Below are 18,100 nucleotides of genomic sequence, written 5' to 3'. Positions count from 1 at the left end.
AGTATGCTAATTATAGTACGTAACGTGAGATCTATCGCGTCCTGTTACATAGCTGAGGTGAATAGTTTCACAGCTTCTTTATTTGCATTAAGTTTTGACTCTCATATAGTTATTAAATATGATATTGACGTTGGGATGAAATAAAATGTTTTTATCGGTAGAATAAAACAGCCGCATGGAAAAGCGAGAGGAAATTTAGCGGAGTCTGTAAATCTGGTAAAAGACAGTAACACTTATCTGGACCGGTTTGATGGGATGTTGGCTCAGCGGTCCAGCGTCCAGCGACCAACCTCCTTACTCCACCTGCCGCGACAACAAGATGCATCTCCGTGGAGAATGTCAGATCCTGTACCGAGATACGAGTCGAGCTTTTTATTTCCAGTCGGTATTTCGTGTTTCTTCTCGTCCCTTTTTGACAACCGCGCTTTTTTATGTGCGCTCGTATCTTCTTTCCCTGTTAAATATTCGGATATTCCACTATTTATCTCCCGACAAGAACTATCCCAGCAAAGGTACCTAGGCTTTATTTTATTCGAAAACGTTTAATTAATAATGTATTTTCACAGCCTCCTGACAAGTTTACGACAACATAATATATCATTAAATAAAATCTTTGCATCGAATATCTTTGGTCGTTGTCAGTCAGCCGCTCGGAACGGACAGTTTGGATCCGTTAGAATATTTAACAAGTCATTTGTTTGAATTATCGGCAGGACTAAACTGTATGGTACAGTGCACTTTTAAAGCATTGTATTATTTTAATTGCATTTCCAGAACTCCATGGCGTTTCTCATACAGATGCGCTCTGATGATAACAGAACTATGCGTCCACGGATTGTTCAATAGTGTGCACTGATTGAGTGGATTGAACAGACAACAGTTTGTGGCATCGTGAATTGGTTCACACGGCTTACGAGTGGCATTTACCATTCCTTTCATTTCGTACTTTTTATTAATGAAAATATAGGAAGGTCACCGAACAATAATATTGTCGATATTCAATGGCATTCAGGGAACTTTTTCCCAGGCTTCGATAACAACAACGCAGCCTCTAATTAGAATGCAAAAAGGCAGCCATCGTATTATGGAATCACACAATTACAATGTCACTCGGTAGGTAGGTAGTATTAAATAGGTCAGTCGATATAAGGTTCTTAGGTCCAGGAAGCAGAAGCTGTTCCAACTTCCACCACAACCCTTGCATATCGCCAGCCACCCCGAGTGAGTCGGTTCTCGGTTCTCGCCGCCAAGTATCGTGGGAAGCTGCGACGGGCGCGGAATGCGTCCCCCATATTCGATTAACGTATTAATTTCAATTGAAATTTCGTACGGCTAAAATTCGCCGGTGGGAACGTTTGCGCGCATTCCGATCGCGTAGGAGCGCGCCGCTTTGAATACACTCCGGCTTTTTAAAGACCTAACCTCCTGGCTCCAAAACATGGAGCGAGGGGCGAGAGTGAGAGGCCAACAAGCAAAAGTCGTCAAATCACATGAACGCCTTTGCCGTGATGTCTCAATTCTAATATAACCCTTTTGGTTGACTGCCCAGTGACCGCACCGCTTTCTGGCCCAGCACGGTTCAAATTTTAGGTAACCCCGTTTCTCGCTGCACATTTTTGTCTATCAAAGGGACTGACGGGCCTTTCCAAGCCGCGTGTACTGTGTGAACGGAAACGGTTTTCAATGTACCTGTTTAGACATTATTGTCGAGATCTCCATGAATGAGATATACTTAGTCCTATTTTTTAACTGGACATTCACCCAAATCGAACATAAAGCACTTGACTGTCGAGTGGTTCGTAGAACTGACGTTTGTAACGAGAATAATACATTATATTAATATGGCTGGCTGGATGAGTTTGCCTATGCAAAGCGCGTCCACCGCTGAACGTTAAAATGGAAAGCGAGCCGTGAAAGATTCCGTTTATTATTTGCCTTGTTTGACATCCTTGGATTACACTCGCGTTTGTTTTTGCCAACGCTCCATCAATCACTTCTGTTTATTTTATCTAACTTCGAAACTTTTCAGTTATCTACATACGTAACGAGCTGACTTTATTAATCTATCTTATCTTCAGTCTATTTATTTAAATTCTGTATCTTTAGTATCTCGGGTAGTTTTGTTAAAATGATAACTGAGTTTCATTTCGATACTTAATCTATATTCGTTCGTTCTGATTAGTGAATGCTAGCCGTGTGTCTGTCTGCTTTAGAAATCGTCTTGTTCTTCGGACGTGTCCGTCCCGAACCATGCGAGTAAACAGCAAACAAATTATTTAAAACAAACCGACGTCCACTTGAGAAAACATATTATTAAAGCCTCGTTCCTCGGTCCATCCTATTTATCCGTCCACTCGACGAGGTGTGTCAATATTGATGTTGTCTCTTGAGAAGAAGTCGAGTTTTGTTTCTTGTTTGCATATTGTTTGGTCTGGCATGTCCGCTATGACACTGTGTGTGTGTGCGTGTGTGCGTTTGTATACTCTGTCGGCGTTGCGTTGTGATGATGATTGTTTAACAGTGTGTTGGTTCGGACCTGGAGTCCTGAAGCTGGTGCAGTCCGCGCCGCGGTACGTCCACGTCGACAATCGATCATCATAAGCGATTGCGAGTGCCGAGCCAAGCGCTGTACAGACACTTCTTAACCCCACTGACCTACTAGTCCCGCACTGCTCTTTCTCCAGGAAAATCTAATCTGACGTCTCTTTTTCTCTTCCACAGGGCACATTCTCTCTGATCGTCGAAGCCTGGCACGACTCCAATGAGACCTCACGATCCGGTGGTAAGTCCAGACATATTTTTTTTATTTTGAATTTATTTGAGGTTAAGTATTTATTGGAGTTTTTAGTGAGGCGTAACTCCTCTCCGATGAGAAGGGATCATGGCTCCGATCGAATACCCTCTCAATTAAAATTCTCCGCTCGGATTGTCTTATAAGGTTTTTATTAAATTATTAGAACCGCCTTTAATTACTGCTGGGTAGATGAATATTGCACCAATTAACGCGGAGAAGGTATTCATAAAACTAACATATATACAACGGTCTCAGAAGTCCCAATAATGCTAAATGCCGGTGTATATACAGTGAAACCTCTATCTATTGGTTTTAAAGGGACCTATCGAAATAAACGATGAATGCGGGAAAACAATGAATGCGGGATTAAGAGGACAAAACACTAGGAGATACGATCCAGTAAAGATACCGTCCTCCCAATCTGCATAACTGTTGGTAGATTAAAATTATAAGAAGAAAATAAGTTTTAGATGTAAATAAATGTATTTATTAAAAAAAATACAAAGCTAAACAGAAGAAATTTTTTTTTAAAGTTTATTGCATTGTAAATACATAATCTTTCATCGACATTTAAGTCAACAGTATATTTTCGGCTTTGCAAATGATATTCTTTTCGGCATCAGTTATTGAGTGTGCGTAGAAGAAAGTTTTCAATCTTTCAAAGAGTATGCATGGTTCTGAAAATGAAGGTACAGGCAGCGGCTCCTCTTCATCAATATCGACCTCTTTTGTTGTCTCCGTCAATCTTGCGTCACACAAGCTTTCGATAGTTTCTATCCCACGTCTTTCTATTCTATCAAGTTGGAATATTGTCGTCGAAAGTAACAAAATTGTTAAAATTTGTCAAATTTGGTACCAAGAGATAAGAATTTTCTCCAGTTCGCTAAACTTTAATTCTTTACTGGTTTTTCTAGTTTTCGAAGATTTTCCGCACTTTTGAATTTGCTCCCGAATTTCGTTTTTTTTTCAAGAAAATAGAATTTAACGTGGATGCCGCGATTCCTAAACGCTTGGCTATATCGACGCTTTTTCAGCGGGGTTTTTTTCCACCTCTTCGATGATTTTCAATCTTTCTTGAAGAGTACGTACTTTTTTCATCAAACGGCTCATTTCGAAGATAGTTTAAAAGCTCAAAAAGGATAACTGCAAACACTCCACTAAGTTCGGGTATCTAGCGACAACTGACGACAACTAGCGACTGATGGCGGCGACAAACTGTTATTCTTTCTCTTTCTCTCTCACAATTTTCGCGCATCGTAACAAGTGCTGTCTGGTGCCGTTTAAACATAGACAAAATATATCAAATACGCGACGTAATTCCTACGATGAATGCGGGAAAATGGTGGACGTAGAAACGATCGATGCGATCTATTTTTGTATGAAATGAATTGGGACTAGAAGAAATAAATGATACATCCGGGAAAACGATTATTTGAGGAACGATAGATAGAGGTTTCACTGTATACACATATGTTTATACCTATTAATGAATTCATTGAAGATCGTTCTTGTTCAAAGTTCTTTTCACGCCAGGTTTTAATAAGATATGCGTACTTTCAAATTCCATATAAACAGCTATTGCATATGACTGGTCTAGTGAACACCGCTACAGTTGCGCAATTAACCGCTCTACAATACATATAATACAACAATATACAAACTGGTATCCCCAAGCCACTCTGCGAGGCAAATATTATTCCTCCCCGCAATATTATCATGATGGAGATATCATGACCCACACACGGCACACAAACAATACTCCTAACAGCTGATGGATGGCAAACGCAAGCGCGTACGAACACCGTCATGTTTACCCATAAAATACTTAGTCCTGAGCGGCCATGAATTTCAATGAACGGTCAATCGGAAGCGATTCCTGAATGAATCAATCGAATACTAAATTTACATTCCCTCCGTGGTGGGAAAATGGAACCAACAAAATACAATTTGAATCGGTAATTTCATCGAATTGTATGTATTTCCGATGTTGACGGATTAGTTTGCCCCATACATTTCACCGGTGCTGCCTGTTACGTCATAACTATTCAACGGAATAACGTTTTGGCATTCGTTTCTCGCTGGTCGTGTCCTTTTAGAGCAGAGGTTCCCAAACTTTTTTGTGTCGTAGACCCCTTGCAATGTTTTTCTGTTTTTGGTAGACCCCCTACTTACCTGATAATGATTTTTTGTAAATTTCTAACTGTAGTGAAGTTTAGTGTTAAAAACTTAAAGTAAAAACACGTGTTCAGTTTTATACATTTATTAATTGAATTTAAATTAAAACTACTCAAAATAAAATTTTGTATATGTTATATAAAATAAACGTAACATAAAATAAACTAAGCAATAAGTAGATGTTTTTAGTGGGAAGGGTGAACCTAATGCTTTAATAATAAATTATCAACATTTGGCGTCAATTTTGTAAGGTTTAATCTAAGTCTCCTCGGCTAATGATGTCGTCTGTTTTTTTTTTTCGTTAGGAGATTGGTAACAGCGCTGAACCCCCTTTCCACTAGGTATGACGATGGAAAGGAAATTAAAAATTTCCTCGCTATATTCCGTAATACGGGATAGGTAACGGGTATGTTTTTTTGCAGCCAGAAGTGCTGATATCCGTGCTTAAACTGAACCTTAAGTTCTTCGTTTGTACTTATTTCAGTCAGTTCCTCTTGTTTTATGACATTCGTTTCTTCTATGTCACCATATGGGTTAATTATCCACGGTGGTATTACCATAGTCAAAACATCCTCAAACCTAGTTTCAAAATCTGAATAGAGGGCATTTAAATGTTGAACGTAGGTTGAAACGTCGTCTTCCTGGCAGTTTGTCTGTGACAAAGGGAACTGGGAAAATTCGCCCCGTCCAATATTTTACTTCATTAGTTTAACTCTGGCAAGAAACGCTGATAAGATGGACTTTGTTTTAATCAAATTTAGACTGTCGCCTTGTAACTGCAAATTAACCATATTAAATTTTGTAAGCAAATCTGTTAAATAGGCGATGTCTGTTTTCCACTTCATTAAATTGTCTTTTAAAATTTTATCTTTATAGTATATATCCAGAATAGTATCCAGAAATTCTAAAATAGTCTCAAAAAGTGCAAAAAAACATAAGCCTTTCGACAGCCAGCGTACTTCAGTGTGAAGGAGTAATTGATGAAAGTGTTCGTCATTTTCTTCACACAACTGCGCAAATAACCGCGTATTCAACGCGTTGCTTCGGATTCGGTTTACTTCATCAATGACTAATTGAAGAGATTCATGTAATCTAACACTCAAATTTTCAGCAACTAAATGTTGTCGATGGATGACACAATGTATTGCTAACACCCCTGGCACATTTTGTTTTAAATAGCTTATAAATCCACGATAACGTCCAACCATGGTAGGTGCTCCATCTGTAGCTACTGACATTATATTTGACAAAGGGATTGCTTTTTCAATGAAGTAATCCTTCAAAACATGAAATATTGATTCACCTTTAGTGTCGGTTGTCAAAGTTCTTGCGAAGAACAGTTCTTCGAAGATTTCTTGATTCATAATAAAACGAACATATGCCAATAATAATGCTTCATTACCAGATAAAGTTGACTCTTCCAGTTGTATAGAGAAATGGGTCGTTTGCAAATAATTACACAAGAACCTTTCAATATCACCTCTCATTTCATCAATACGTCTTTCAAAGTATTGTTGCTTAAGGTAATTCTTTTAATGATATCAGATGCAGGTTTGTGTAAAACAGTTTTTAAAACCTCTTCAACGGCTGGCAAAATTAACTTCTCTACGATATTATGCGGTTTTCCGGATTTTGCTTTAAGTAGCGAGATATTGTAAAACGCCCGCAAACCATCATCGTTTCTTTGTGATGTCGAAGCGAACATTCTGTCCGAAGACAGTCTTGATATTTTGCCAGAAGACAGAATTGCCAGGCTATTGAGAAAGGAACACTGTCTTCGGAACAACAACAAAGATACAGATACAGAGGGGAGACCCAAAACTTATAGAGCACGGCTGATTACGGAGGCCATTGAAATTCATAAAAATCCCGTAAACATTAATAGAGACAATGGGGCTAAGCTCAATAGTTCTTGGTATCCGGTAATTGACGGCTACACATACATAAGCTCACATTTTAACACAACCTCAAATAACACATCTGCCCTGATGATGGACACTGCAATGCTGTCCGAAATGTTGGCTAAAGAAGGAGTTAGCGCAACACGGCATAACACCCCAAAAACAAATAACAAAAAAAAATTCTTTGCACTTTCCTTTTCAAGATTCAGGAAACGAATAAACGTATTTGTCTCACATTCGTATTTATAGAGTGACGAATTGAACAAGTCAGTGCAAGTTCGCATAGCTCTGAGACAAAAATTGACAAGAATTTTTACTGCGCGTATGCTTGTAACAAGATGATACTGGTATATCATTATGTGCAGGTTTTTACAAGTTCAAAATGTATTGCAACCACAAAGCGAATGCCTACATCCTACAACTTACACAATTTTATAAACATATATAATATTTTTTTTACTTCATAGGTACTTTTATAAATAATGTATATATCTTAATATTATAAGATAGTATAATGTAAGTAAATAGGTACTATCAGTGTATGTTGAGATCCACTATCGTGGACCCCTATTTTCATTTCATGGACCCCCAATTTTTTTTTTCGCTGACGTAGACCCCTTGCAGGTTGTCATAGACCCCTGGGGGTCGATATAGACCACTTTGGGAATCACTGTTTTAGAGTTAGAGGATGCCTGTTGCCTGTAGTGTGTAGTGTGTAATATGCGATGTGTGGTGATATGTTGGTGACGGTTCACATTGGTCACACGGTTGCCTGTGTGCCTTGCATTTGGTATTCACCAGCCGTCCGGGTTGAATCCGTACTCTGCATGCTTCTCGGATATAAATGTATGATACGATACCTACCCGAGCTAGCAAGCCACTGCATTCAACTTCTTGCACCCTGATCCCTTGGAATGGGTGACAGACGTCAAAAATGTGACGTTTCGCACTATTCCACAGTACCACGTATTCCGCGTACATGTATTGTAGCCATGTATAGATGTGCAGACCTTTACCTCTACGTTTCTGATTACCTTACCGACGCATGCTTCGAGTTGATTTGCGTAACTGTTTCGAAAGACGATATTTTCAACGCGGCAATTATCTTAATAAGATCTCACGTATAGTTAGTTGGTTTGTTTGTTTGTTTGTTTGTTTGTTTGAAATGCGTCAGCGAGCTAGCTGGTGTGCAAGTGCAGCGCGGATCGTACATTGGGCAATGCTTGCTGTACGGCATGTCACGGCGTGCAGTGTTTATAGGCCGGGCATAGGCCGCGACAGGTTGTTGATATTAACTTATTTATGACAAGACACACTCGTGTATGACAATCAGACCAAACCCGTTCCGTGTGCGAGATACGGAATGAGTCGCTCGGTCGCCTGATACCCTGTTACCCTGATCGCCCGGTATCTGATAGGGCTCCCTCTGTCTGTTTTAGTTCTACATCAATCCACTCTTTATTATTTCTAAATGTCAAACACAATTATTAAATAAAAGTCCTTTCTTGATGTTATCATCATCACTGAATTAATTATAAAATTCAGGTGAGCCGTGTAACCTCCATTACTTCACTTACTGGTGCGTATCGAGCGACTTGCTCTCGAACATCTCCTTCTTCCATTCATTTTGATCTGCGGTTTCTTATTATTCGGATTGCTTTTTCTACATTTGTCGATTTGGTTTTTTCATTCCCCGGTTTTTGGTTTTCTCCACCACCACAGTTAGCCGTGATGAACGCATGGGTGTCGAACCCGAGACCTCTATCCCAAACCGCCGCGCAATTATCATTACTAACTGACCGAAACGTCTGAACGTATTTTACTTTCAAATTGCCTATTAAGTTTTCCGTTGGTTTTTTGGCACAATTCCCCGATCGGCTCAAACCACTGCGCCCGTTAACCTCGAATTCTACGTTTTATTAATAAAACTTATCAAACTAAAATAATGATACGTGTGAAGTGAATGAGAAACGATAACAGCTATATTTGCAAACATATTTATATGCGGAACAACTACTTTTCTTTGTAGTGCCTTCAGCATTTAGTTTACAACTGGTATCATATTTATAATTTGCTTTGTATAAAAGCAAACTTTCGGACAATAAAGAAACAATCTACTGAAGTACCGTGACGCTGCATTAAGTGAGTCTGCTTGAAGGGGTTTAGGGAAGGGAGATGATTAGCTACTTGTTCCTCGGCACATGTGCATGACATCTGTCACCACCTCCTGCTGGTGCTTGCTACCTTCCGGCATCCTCCTGGATACACTCTGTTTATACTGAGATTAGGTCGCTGCATATGGTTTCCCTCCGATCTTTGTGATCATAAGTAGTTACAGGAAGAGGGTGTTGTAATATCTCGTGCGCGCTCTGCATCAGATGTCCCACTAATTCAAACCTGCCGCCTGTAAGCCCACTAATTATAAAAATAGCCCGTAATATAATAATCCAAGATGAGCTCCGCATGTGTGTTGAGTTTTTATTATGTTATTTTATCAAACAGTCTGCCACAGTTAACACTGTCGAAATTGGAGTTCTTTTCCTCAGAAACAACTCGTACCTATTGAATGTGATGATTTATCGTCCAAGTCGCGTGGAACGTAAAACCTATCCGGGCAAAGATTTCATGCATCTGCTAACAGACTGGCTAAACAAGTAACCTGGACAAATATTACATTTTAAGAAGGGCCGCGTGCCTTGCCCCTCCGCTTTCAGTTTATCTTGGCCCCGCTGTCTCTACGGGAGCGAAAATGACCCTAAAGCCTTCTCTTCGAAAGCATCGTTTTGCGTAATAAGCTAGCATCCAGGTGTGTGTTGGATCTTTGCGCAAGATGTACCCCAACAAAGGAATTCCTGCGAGAGACTTTTGCTATTGTGTCAATTGTAAGTTTTCTATTATTATATCGATAGCATTTTCTTTGGCAATTGTTTACACGCGCACAGCTATTTCTTTTTATGCGACTCCTTACCCGCCATGATTGAATGCATTTATCCGTTGCATATGTGTGTATTCGTGGTGTAAACTGGCCGTTGTGTAATGGCGTTACAAGATTCATCCCCGACCGGGAATATCGCCTGGGGGAGGACAAGCAACTGTCCGAGAACAGCTGCCGACTTCTTAAGAATTTACCTTCTTTATCTCCTTCTATCCCTCGGAATCAATGCATTTTATTTTTATTCTTGCCTAAACAGCTGTTAGCTTTCTCTTCAAATATTATTTTCTTGCTGTACAGTCAAATTTACGTATTATATTCGTATTCAAATTAATGCACTCCAGTGTCTATTTTGAACACTAACTTTAGATCTAGGTTCATAAAGTGAAGCAGTTCTGTTATTCTCAACAAAATAATTTAGTAGCAACAATAAATATACCACAAAATATCAGTCGATAATGAACGGCAAAAATATTGCGGTCAGTTTGAGAATTCTCATTAAATCCCCGGTAGTAATAATTCACGAGAAGGCTTTGTTCTTCTCCGGGAGTCCGCTCTCCCGAGTCCAAGTCCCGTCCAGGCCCGCCCCGCCCTGCAGACTCCCGAACGCCCACATTCTTGTCCTCCGATCCCTTCCACTTCCCCGCTATTCATAAGCATTATTCTTTCTTATTACCTAGCCCGGAGAATGTGAGCATCCACCAAATCTGATTTTCTTATAATTATAATATAATTGCTTTTAGAGATAATGAATTATCGTGCAAGCCACGCAACCCATAATTATCTATAAATAATATATGTATATATCACTCGCCCGATGTTTTCGCCTCATCCATCCAGGATTTCTTCTTAACCTTGTGACCGATTTGACGGACATTGGAAGGTGCTTTGGGAATTAATTTAAACCATAATTAGATTAGCCGAGCTTCCGATGGGGTCGCTTCCCTCGGGCTTCGCCCCCGCTTTCGTTTCTTTTCTAATAACGCACAGCCCGCTGTGCTGTTCCATAGCTGGTCATGAATGAAGGTGAGATCGTCTATAAAAAGTTGGTTGAAAGTGCCCCGGGCCAGGACTGGTAATGGGCTCCATCACGAGGTTTAAAGTTTCGGACAAACGCAGGCAGCAACACAAACAGTACCGTTGCGTGTGGCGGGCATCAACTTGAACTGAGCAGGCGGCCGAACGGGCGCGGGCGTGTGGAACTAGCCCCGGGCTCATCACTCCTCAAACCGAATTATTATAGAATCAAAGGCACAAGCAAGCACACACGAAGCCAGTAGCAGTAGCCGATGGAGATCTAGCCCCGAGACATCGTTCAATCATATTCAAACAATAAAACACATTGACTATCATTAGGCATTATAATATAATGTTGAAATCAGCTCGTGAATGGAGGCTAACTTCGCATGGTCGACCACTAGCCATAACCATATCCGGTAAAATATTCAAATACGATGCTGCACCGCTACAGCTAATAATGCCTTAACGATTGACCCAAACGCGATCGACTCTTCAAGAGATGAGGAAAAACCTCCTTCAATCACGCCATTACCAGAGATACTCTCATAGAGATTAATAAACTTGTTTTTTTTAGTCTGCGATGTATTATAAGATTTGACGAGCTGTTTTTTCTGCATGGCGAACATACTTATTTTTTTCAATTCATTACGGGAGCAAAATAATTCAAACCCGAGGATTCACAATGCCGTAAATGTGACAGATTACAAATAAATATATCATTACATCTGTGATGATACTGATAAAGAAATGTGTCGCCTAATCTCTGCAACCTCCCGATTCAAAACATCCAGCGATCTGGAAGCGCCACGCCTCCCTATCGGACTCCTCCCGATGGCTGATCCAAACTCCTGTTTATTTATTTTCTTCTTATTTTTATCTTCCTCCGCCCGCCGATCTCATCTCTACTCATAATTACATATTATCCCACAGTCTGCCGCTCCACATACCTACTACCTACATTTTTACTGTGTAGCAACTAGCTGCCTCTCCACCCCAGACCGCGAAATTAGCTTCACCGTGCATTATCTTTATAGATATTTCGTGCTTTTGTAAACCTCTGCTTGAGCCGCTAACCATTTAGACAGCCAATTGATTATTTGATCGCTTTGTTTCTTTCAGACGTTTCAAAAACCAACCTTAAGGCTTCCTAAAACTTATACATGCTTTGATATTGTGTAAATGCAGATTAGTTTAGTGATTAGTATTACTTTTTGTCAATGTGAAAACATTGATAACAATTTCAATTAGGAGTTCTCTCGGATTACCTCCTTGAATTTATGGTGCCCATATTATGCTATTTTGTCACCGGATAAACAGATGTGCATATCCTGTGCGCATCCGCCAGTTTGTTTTATGAAATTTGATTGATTAAAGCTTTCACATGCGCACTCTGATAAGTTCTCTCATATTCTTCCATTTGAATGTATATTTTGGCCGATAGAATACTTGATCTGAAAATACTAAACGTTAAAAGTGAACACAAGTTGGCATCGGAATAGTTGTTAATGGAGATTATCCCACTTGAGATGTATGTTATGTTATGTTGGTCGCGCAGTGTGTCCGGGCCTTTGACTTTCCTTCTGACCGGAAGGTAAGCACCGTGGGAAAGGAACTTGGCGAGTCAGATTCAGTGTAAGCGGTGCGCCCGAGGCGCGGTTCGCGTAACCCGCTCCTCCGTTCTGTGATCACACAAGCTACCCGACCTGGCTTGGACCGGGGAGGCTGCATGCATCTCGTTCGTGCACAGCGAGTACTTATTATGTTCTATGCTTTCTAACCCTGGCAATGTTCTCACCTGTGTTTTTATTTGTAGGTGGTTCCAGTGGCTCTCTGATATCCCGGATGAGCAAGCAGTCCATCTTAGGAGTGTCGGACCAGTGGCAAGCCGGAGAGCATCGGTCCGCCGACTCGCTGAGGGTGCTGCGATACGAGTACAGAGTTACCTGCGACGCCCATTACTACGGACAAGGATGTGCTAGCCTCTGCAGACCTAGAGATGACAGCTTCGGACACTACACTTGCTCTCAAACAGGAGAGCGTATCTGTCTTTCTGGCTGGCAGGGAGACTACTGTTCTAAACGTTAGTATTTTATTTCAATCTTTTTTTCTCCAATTCTTTAATGCATTTTATACAATGCTGTTGGTAGATAATGCTTAAATTGCTGCTATTAAATACTTAGGACGCTGTGGTGCAAATCCCTCATTGACAATGATCTATTGTTCTTGGGGCCATCAAAAACAGCGTTTCGCTTTATATATAAACAAACCCACCTCTCAAATCGTCTGTAATAGCATTATCTTTAGATCTTTCATCCGTTCTGATTCTTCCATGAGAAACAGTCTGTGCATTTTAAATTTCACGCGATCAATCAGCATGTGCAATTAGATGGTTCGTTCGATTAGTTGTACTAAGCAACATGCGATAAACATGCCGTTTGAAAGGCATATATTCCTTGTCGTCACATCTCCATATCGAGTTGAAATCGTGGACCGAATCGAGCGGATGCCTAAAAGTCGCGAGGAACGCAGATGAATTGGAGCATTAAATAATGTAAGCGCTCCATTTATGCGCTAATGAATTCCGTTCGCAAAATGACTATAGTGTGATCATTTTTAATTTGTCTTCCTCATTATCACCTCCTGGGTGTCATTAATATGACCGCGCCACCGTTTACGCATTTGTCACACATTTCGATGTCATTTAAATATTATTTGTTTGCCCTCGCGAACGGAGATTGCACCCGCTCTTCTAAATCATTCTCTAAGATATTTGAGATAATCTGCAGTCATGCGATGCTTGACTTGCATTGTTACCGTTAGACGGATAGCTATTATGTAGGTTAATTAATTCCTCTTACGAAATCCTATGAAGACGGACAAAGAAGATTGAAGCCGTGCATTATGTTGATCGATCTGTGTAATCTGCGGCCGGAATAATAAGTTTTTCAATCACATCCTGCTACATCCCGTATCCCGTCCGTTCTTTACGACTTCACCTGCAATCCTGTCGGCTCGCTGGCCGGCCGCGGCGATTGGTTCTCCTTGTCCGACGGTGGTTGGTTTGGTTCCCACACTGTTTGCAACCATTAAGCTGCCATTACAGCAAGCTGCTCGATGGAGAGCTTCTACCGCTCCTGTTATTAAAAGCCATTTTTTTAAAACGTTTTCAACCGAAAACGCGATGTTTTTGTTTTCTGTTCCGAAACGAACGCAGAAGTTTGGCGTGATCGGTTCGCATTAAATCCTTTCATCTGCCCTCCGTATCTGTTTGTTTTCTGTTCGTGCGAAAGATTTCTCTCGTTTTGCATGCAATCACCGCAATGCACGTTACAGTCTTTTCTTCTGTGAACTGCCACCAACCCTAAATGCGTTATTTTTTTAATCAATAGGTTAAATATCGACCAAAATGCTAATTTGTTTTGGGTTCCTAACACCCCAGATGGGAAGTTGGGAGGAAGTAAATAATGAAAACATAAGATACAGGAAAGAGATCACTCCAAAAGTAAACAGAACCGAGCGCAAACAAAGATAAGTAGGCGTGCATATGCACCGGCCGGGTGTTTTCCCAACAAAAGATGTGGTAGCTACTAGCTAGGCCGAGATACTCGCAGCGGCAGCGTGGGAAGGTTACACCACCCTCTCTACCTGCTGCGCTCCTAATCAAAGCAAAAAAAACCTCCGCAGCGATCTAAATAGGATGCAGCTTTATTTCCCCGCTTTTGGGATAAACGCTTCAAGCACGTTCTTTTCATATTTACCTATCGTTATTGGCAGTGAAGCATCATTCTGAATATTCTACTCGAGTGCTGTAATCGAATGATTGCACGATATATTCCATACCGCACTTAGCGGGACCGAAACTCTCTTCGAACCGCAAAGAGTTCAAAAAACGCATTAAAAGCAAACATCCGAACCTCCATCCGGTGGTTAAGTCAGTACCTGTTCCTCCCCTCGCTGCTACGTCATCCTATGCCAGCAATCTTAATTGCTTGTTTTGGTTTTTGTCTTGTAACATGCAGTTAATTTTAGAACGGCTCTCTGGCGTCCGTCACTGTTGTCTCCCGTGCATCTTGACAATAACACCGAGCATCCATCCTCGGCCAACACTCAATAACGTATCAACGACAAATTATTGACAATTAACCGATAGCCATCTGATCCCCTGGTTTTTACTCCAAGCAATTGCCAAATTACCGTGCGGCAGTATCGATTCATATTATCTTCGATCTACTTGTCTCATCCGACTGATTTGCCCGTCTTGGATATCTCGTATGAAACAACAGCGATAAAATCTTCAGTACCGTATTATTCGTGTATTAACATTTTTATTTCGATTAATTACAGTCGTAGTACGTACACTAACTTTATATGAAGTTACATGGATTATCTGTTTTCTGCACTAATTAAATTGGAATATTTTCCATCCTAGACAAATAATTAATTACCACTATATGGATGTCTTTCTCGGGTGATGTCACACCACGCACATTACCCGCATCGTCACAAATTTTATGCGAAAAAGGTTATCAGTCCATAGAAAACGCGCTGCTTCCACCAAAACCTCCTAGATCACAAGGCCGGGACCCTGATTCAAAGCAGCCTCCTAACTTGTATGGGATGTGACAAAAAATTTCGCATTAATTTTTTTATTTTTTTATTTAAACATCTTAAAATGTTTTTTTTATTTTTTTTTTAACATTATTTCTGGCTTTCACCCTTCAAGGGTGTTCTTGGCCATCATTTAAAATTATTGAGAAATGAAAGGTGAATTTAAATATTAATTTTATTTAAATAGGCAAATTTCAAAATTATAATGAAAATTGGAGTCGAGTTCAGACTTAGAAGAGACGAGATGTTGAATGGAGGGGAGGCAATTTTAGATAAGGCTTGATAGAATAGAGGATAATTGTTTAGAGAGGGACAACCAAAAAATATGTGATCTAAAGTTCCCACTTCTAGACCACAGAATGTACAATCTGGGGAGTCAAGGACGTGAATTTTAAAAAGATGGGAAGGAACGGAACAATGTCCGATCCTCATTCGAATGAGTGAAGAAATTTCTTTTTTGGAAAAATGAGGGAATTGCTGAAACCACGGTTTTGATGGAATAGTCCTTTGTATTGAGGTGCCCTTGAGGTGATTTTTCACAAAAACGGCGCTCTACAAATTATCCAATTATTATTATTATTATTATTATTATTATAGCAGGCTCCCTTGGATTGACTAGCAATGTGCCAATACTCCGACCAAACATTGCGGGATCTATCTTTGATGATGGAAAAAATGTCAGATAGGGGAATGTGGTTTACGAGGGTAACAACAGGGTTGGACGCTCCTTGTTTTGCCAAGGCATCCGCAATATCATTACCCATGATACCAACATGTCCAGGAATCCAAATCAGAGTTACAGTTTTACCATAGCTTTGAATGGAGGCTATCATCTCTCGAATAAGGCATACAAAGTGATCATCAGGATGAAGAAGAGGACTGGATTTAAGTTTTTGGAGGGAACTGAGAGAGTCAGAGAGAACGAGGGAATGTTCAAAATTATTTTTGATTATATATTTGAGAGATTCTATTATAGCAATGCACTCGGCTGAAAATATTGAAAATTGATTTGAAATTGAATGAAATATTCTGTCATTAGAATTATTGTGGTAAACGTTAATACCTATACCACAGTTAGGAGAGTCGGGAGATTTGGATCTATCAGTAAATAAAAGAGAAAAGTTGGGCCATTTAGATAAAATAATGTCATTGAACATATTATTGACAGTTCGGGCCGGGAGATTGGAATGACTTTTAAGGATTCCGATCCCTTCTATTATTGTTGGGGATAGGGTGACGTGACTATATTTTAATTTGTATAAGGGAAGTAGATCATTTTGGATGATGTGAAGCTCTGAGAGAGACTTAAAATTTTTACAGATGTCAGGAAGAGGTTTAGTTGAAGCTTTGTTTGTAGATGAATGGGTTGAGTCAATGAACAACGAGACGCTGGGGATAACCTGATGACATTTAGAATTTAAACATTTAAGAACAAATTTGTCAGCAAATAGTTGACGCCTTAAATAAAGAGGAGGATCAGAACATTCTACTTGAAGGGAATTGATGGGTGACGATTGCATCGCTCCAGTTATAATTCGCAAAGATTTAGATTGAATTTTGTCTAATTTATCAAGTACATTTTTTGAGGCAGTACTAAAAAGTGGGCAGGCATAGTCAAGATGGCTTCGAATAAGTGCGTTGTAAAGCAACTTAATGCAAGTAGGGTGAGCACCCCACCAAACGCCAGATAATGATCTGATGATATTTAAATTTTTTTCGCATTTAGTAACTAAATTATTAATATGTGAAGACCATTTAAGTTTCCTATCAAATGTTACTCCCAAAAATTTTACTTCAGAAGCGTTGGGGATTGGAGAATTTTTAAATAAAATTTGAACGGGGGGGTTTTTATGGCGGTTTGAGAAGGTGACACACTGAGTCTTTTGGATTGAAAGTTCAAGACCATTTAACGTGAGCCATGTGCAAAGGGCATTCATGGCTTCGTTAAGATATTTGACGGCGAGAGGGATGATTTTGGATGATAAGAAGAAAGCTATGTCATCTGCGAACTCAATAACTTTTACTTGTGGGGGAATAGCGACATGCATATCATATGTGTATATATTATACAGTAAGGGGGACAATACATCGCCTTGTGGTAAACCCTTCCAAATAGACCTACTTTGAGGAAAAATATCTGGAAGTTCAATGAAAATTTTTCTATCTAGAAATAGATTAATAATAGATTGGACAAACATGGGGGGAAGGCCAAGGCCTAGAAGTTTTTTTTTCAAGATTGGGATGGAAACATTGTCAAAGGCTCCTTCTATATCTATAAAGACGGCAAGACAAACTTCCTGTTTAGAAATTGATAAATTAATATCAGTACTGATGATGGCAAGGTTATCTTGAGTGGATTTTTTTTTCCTAAATCCAAATTGAGATGGAGAGAGAAGCTGTTTACTCTCGACAAAAAATTCTAATCGGTTTTTAATTAATTTTTCATAAAGTTTACTGAGGGTGGATGAAAGAGCGATTGGTCTGTAGTTGGATCCAGAATTTGGTGATTTGTTTGTTTTTAAAATAGGGATGATTATTTGACAACTCCAGTCATCAGGCATTATACCAGTCTGGAAGATTTTATTTAAGATGCTTAAGAAGTGGTTTAGAACATTATCATTACTATTTTTGATTATGCTGTAAGATATACCATCTCTGCCTGGAGATGAG

The 18,100-nt window shown here is 39.8% G+C and overlaps 1 protein-coding gene across 1 annotated transcript in view; it reads left to right on the top strand.

The window, feature by feature from the left end:
• LOC149409204 (uncharacterized) overlaps positions 1-18,100 on the top strand; it is a 46,481-nt gene that overhangs the window by 13,884 nt on the left and 14,497 nt on the right. Inside the window, exons 3-4 of the mRNA XM_089650040.1 lie at positions 2,722-2,782; positions 12,636-12,902. Coding sequence (XP_089506166.1) covers positions 2,722-2,782; positions 12,636-12,902 — 328 coding nt within the window. The remainder of the gene's footprint in view (positions 1-2,721; positions 2,783-12,635; positions 12,903-18,100) is intronic.

The sequence above is a fragment of the Hesperophylax consimilis genome, unplaced genomic scaffold (assembly GCF_061612785.1).
Source record: "Hesperophylax consimilis isolate HC1 unplaced genomic scaffold, BYU_Hcon_1.0 scaffold_33, whole genome shotgun sequence".
In the NCBI taxonomy this organism is placed as follows: domain Eukaryota; kingdom Metazoa; phylum Arthropoda; class Insecta; order Trichoptera; family Limnephilidae; genus Hesperophylax; species Hesperophylax consimilis.
This window is presented reverse-complemented; position numbering and strand designations above follow the sequence as displayed.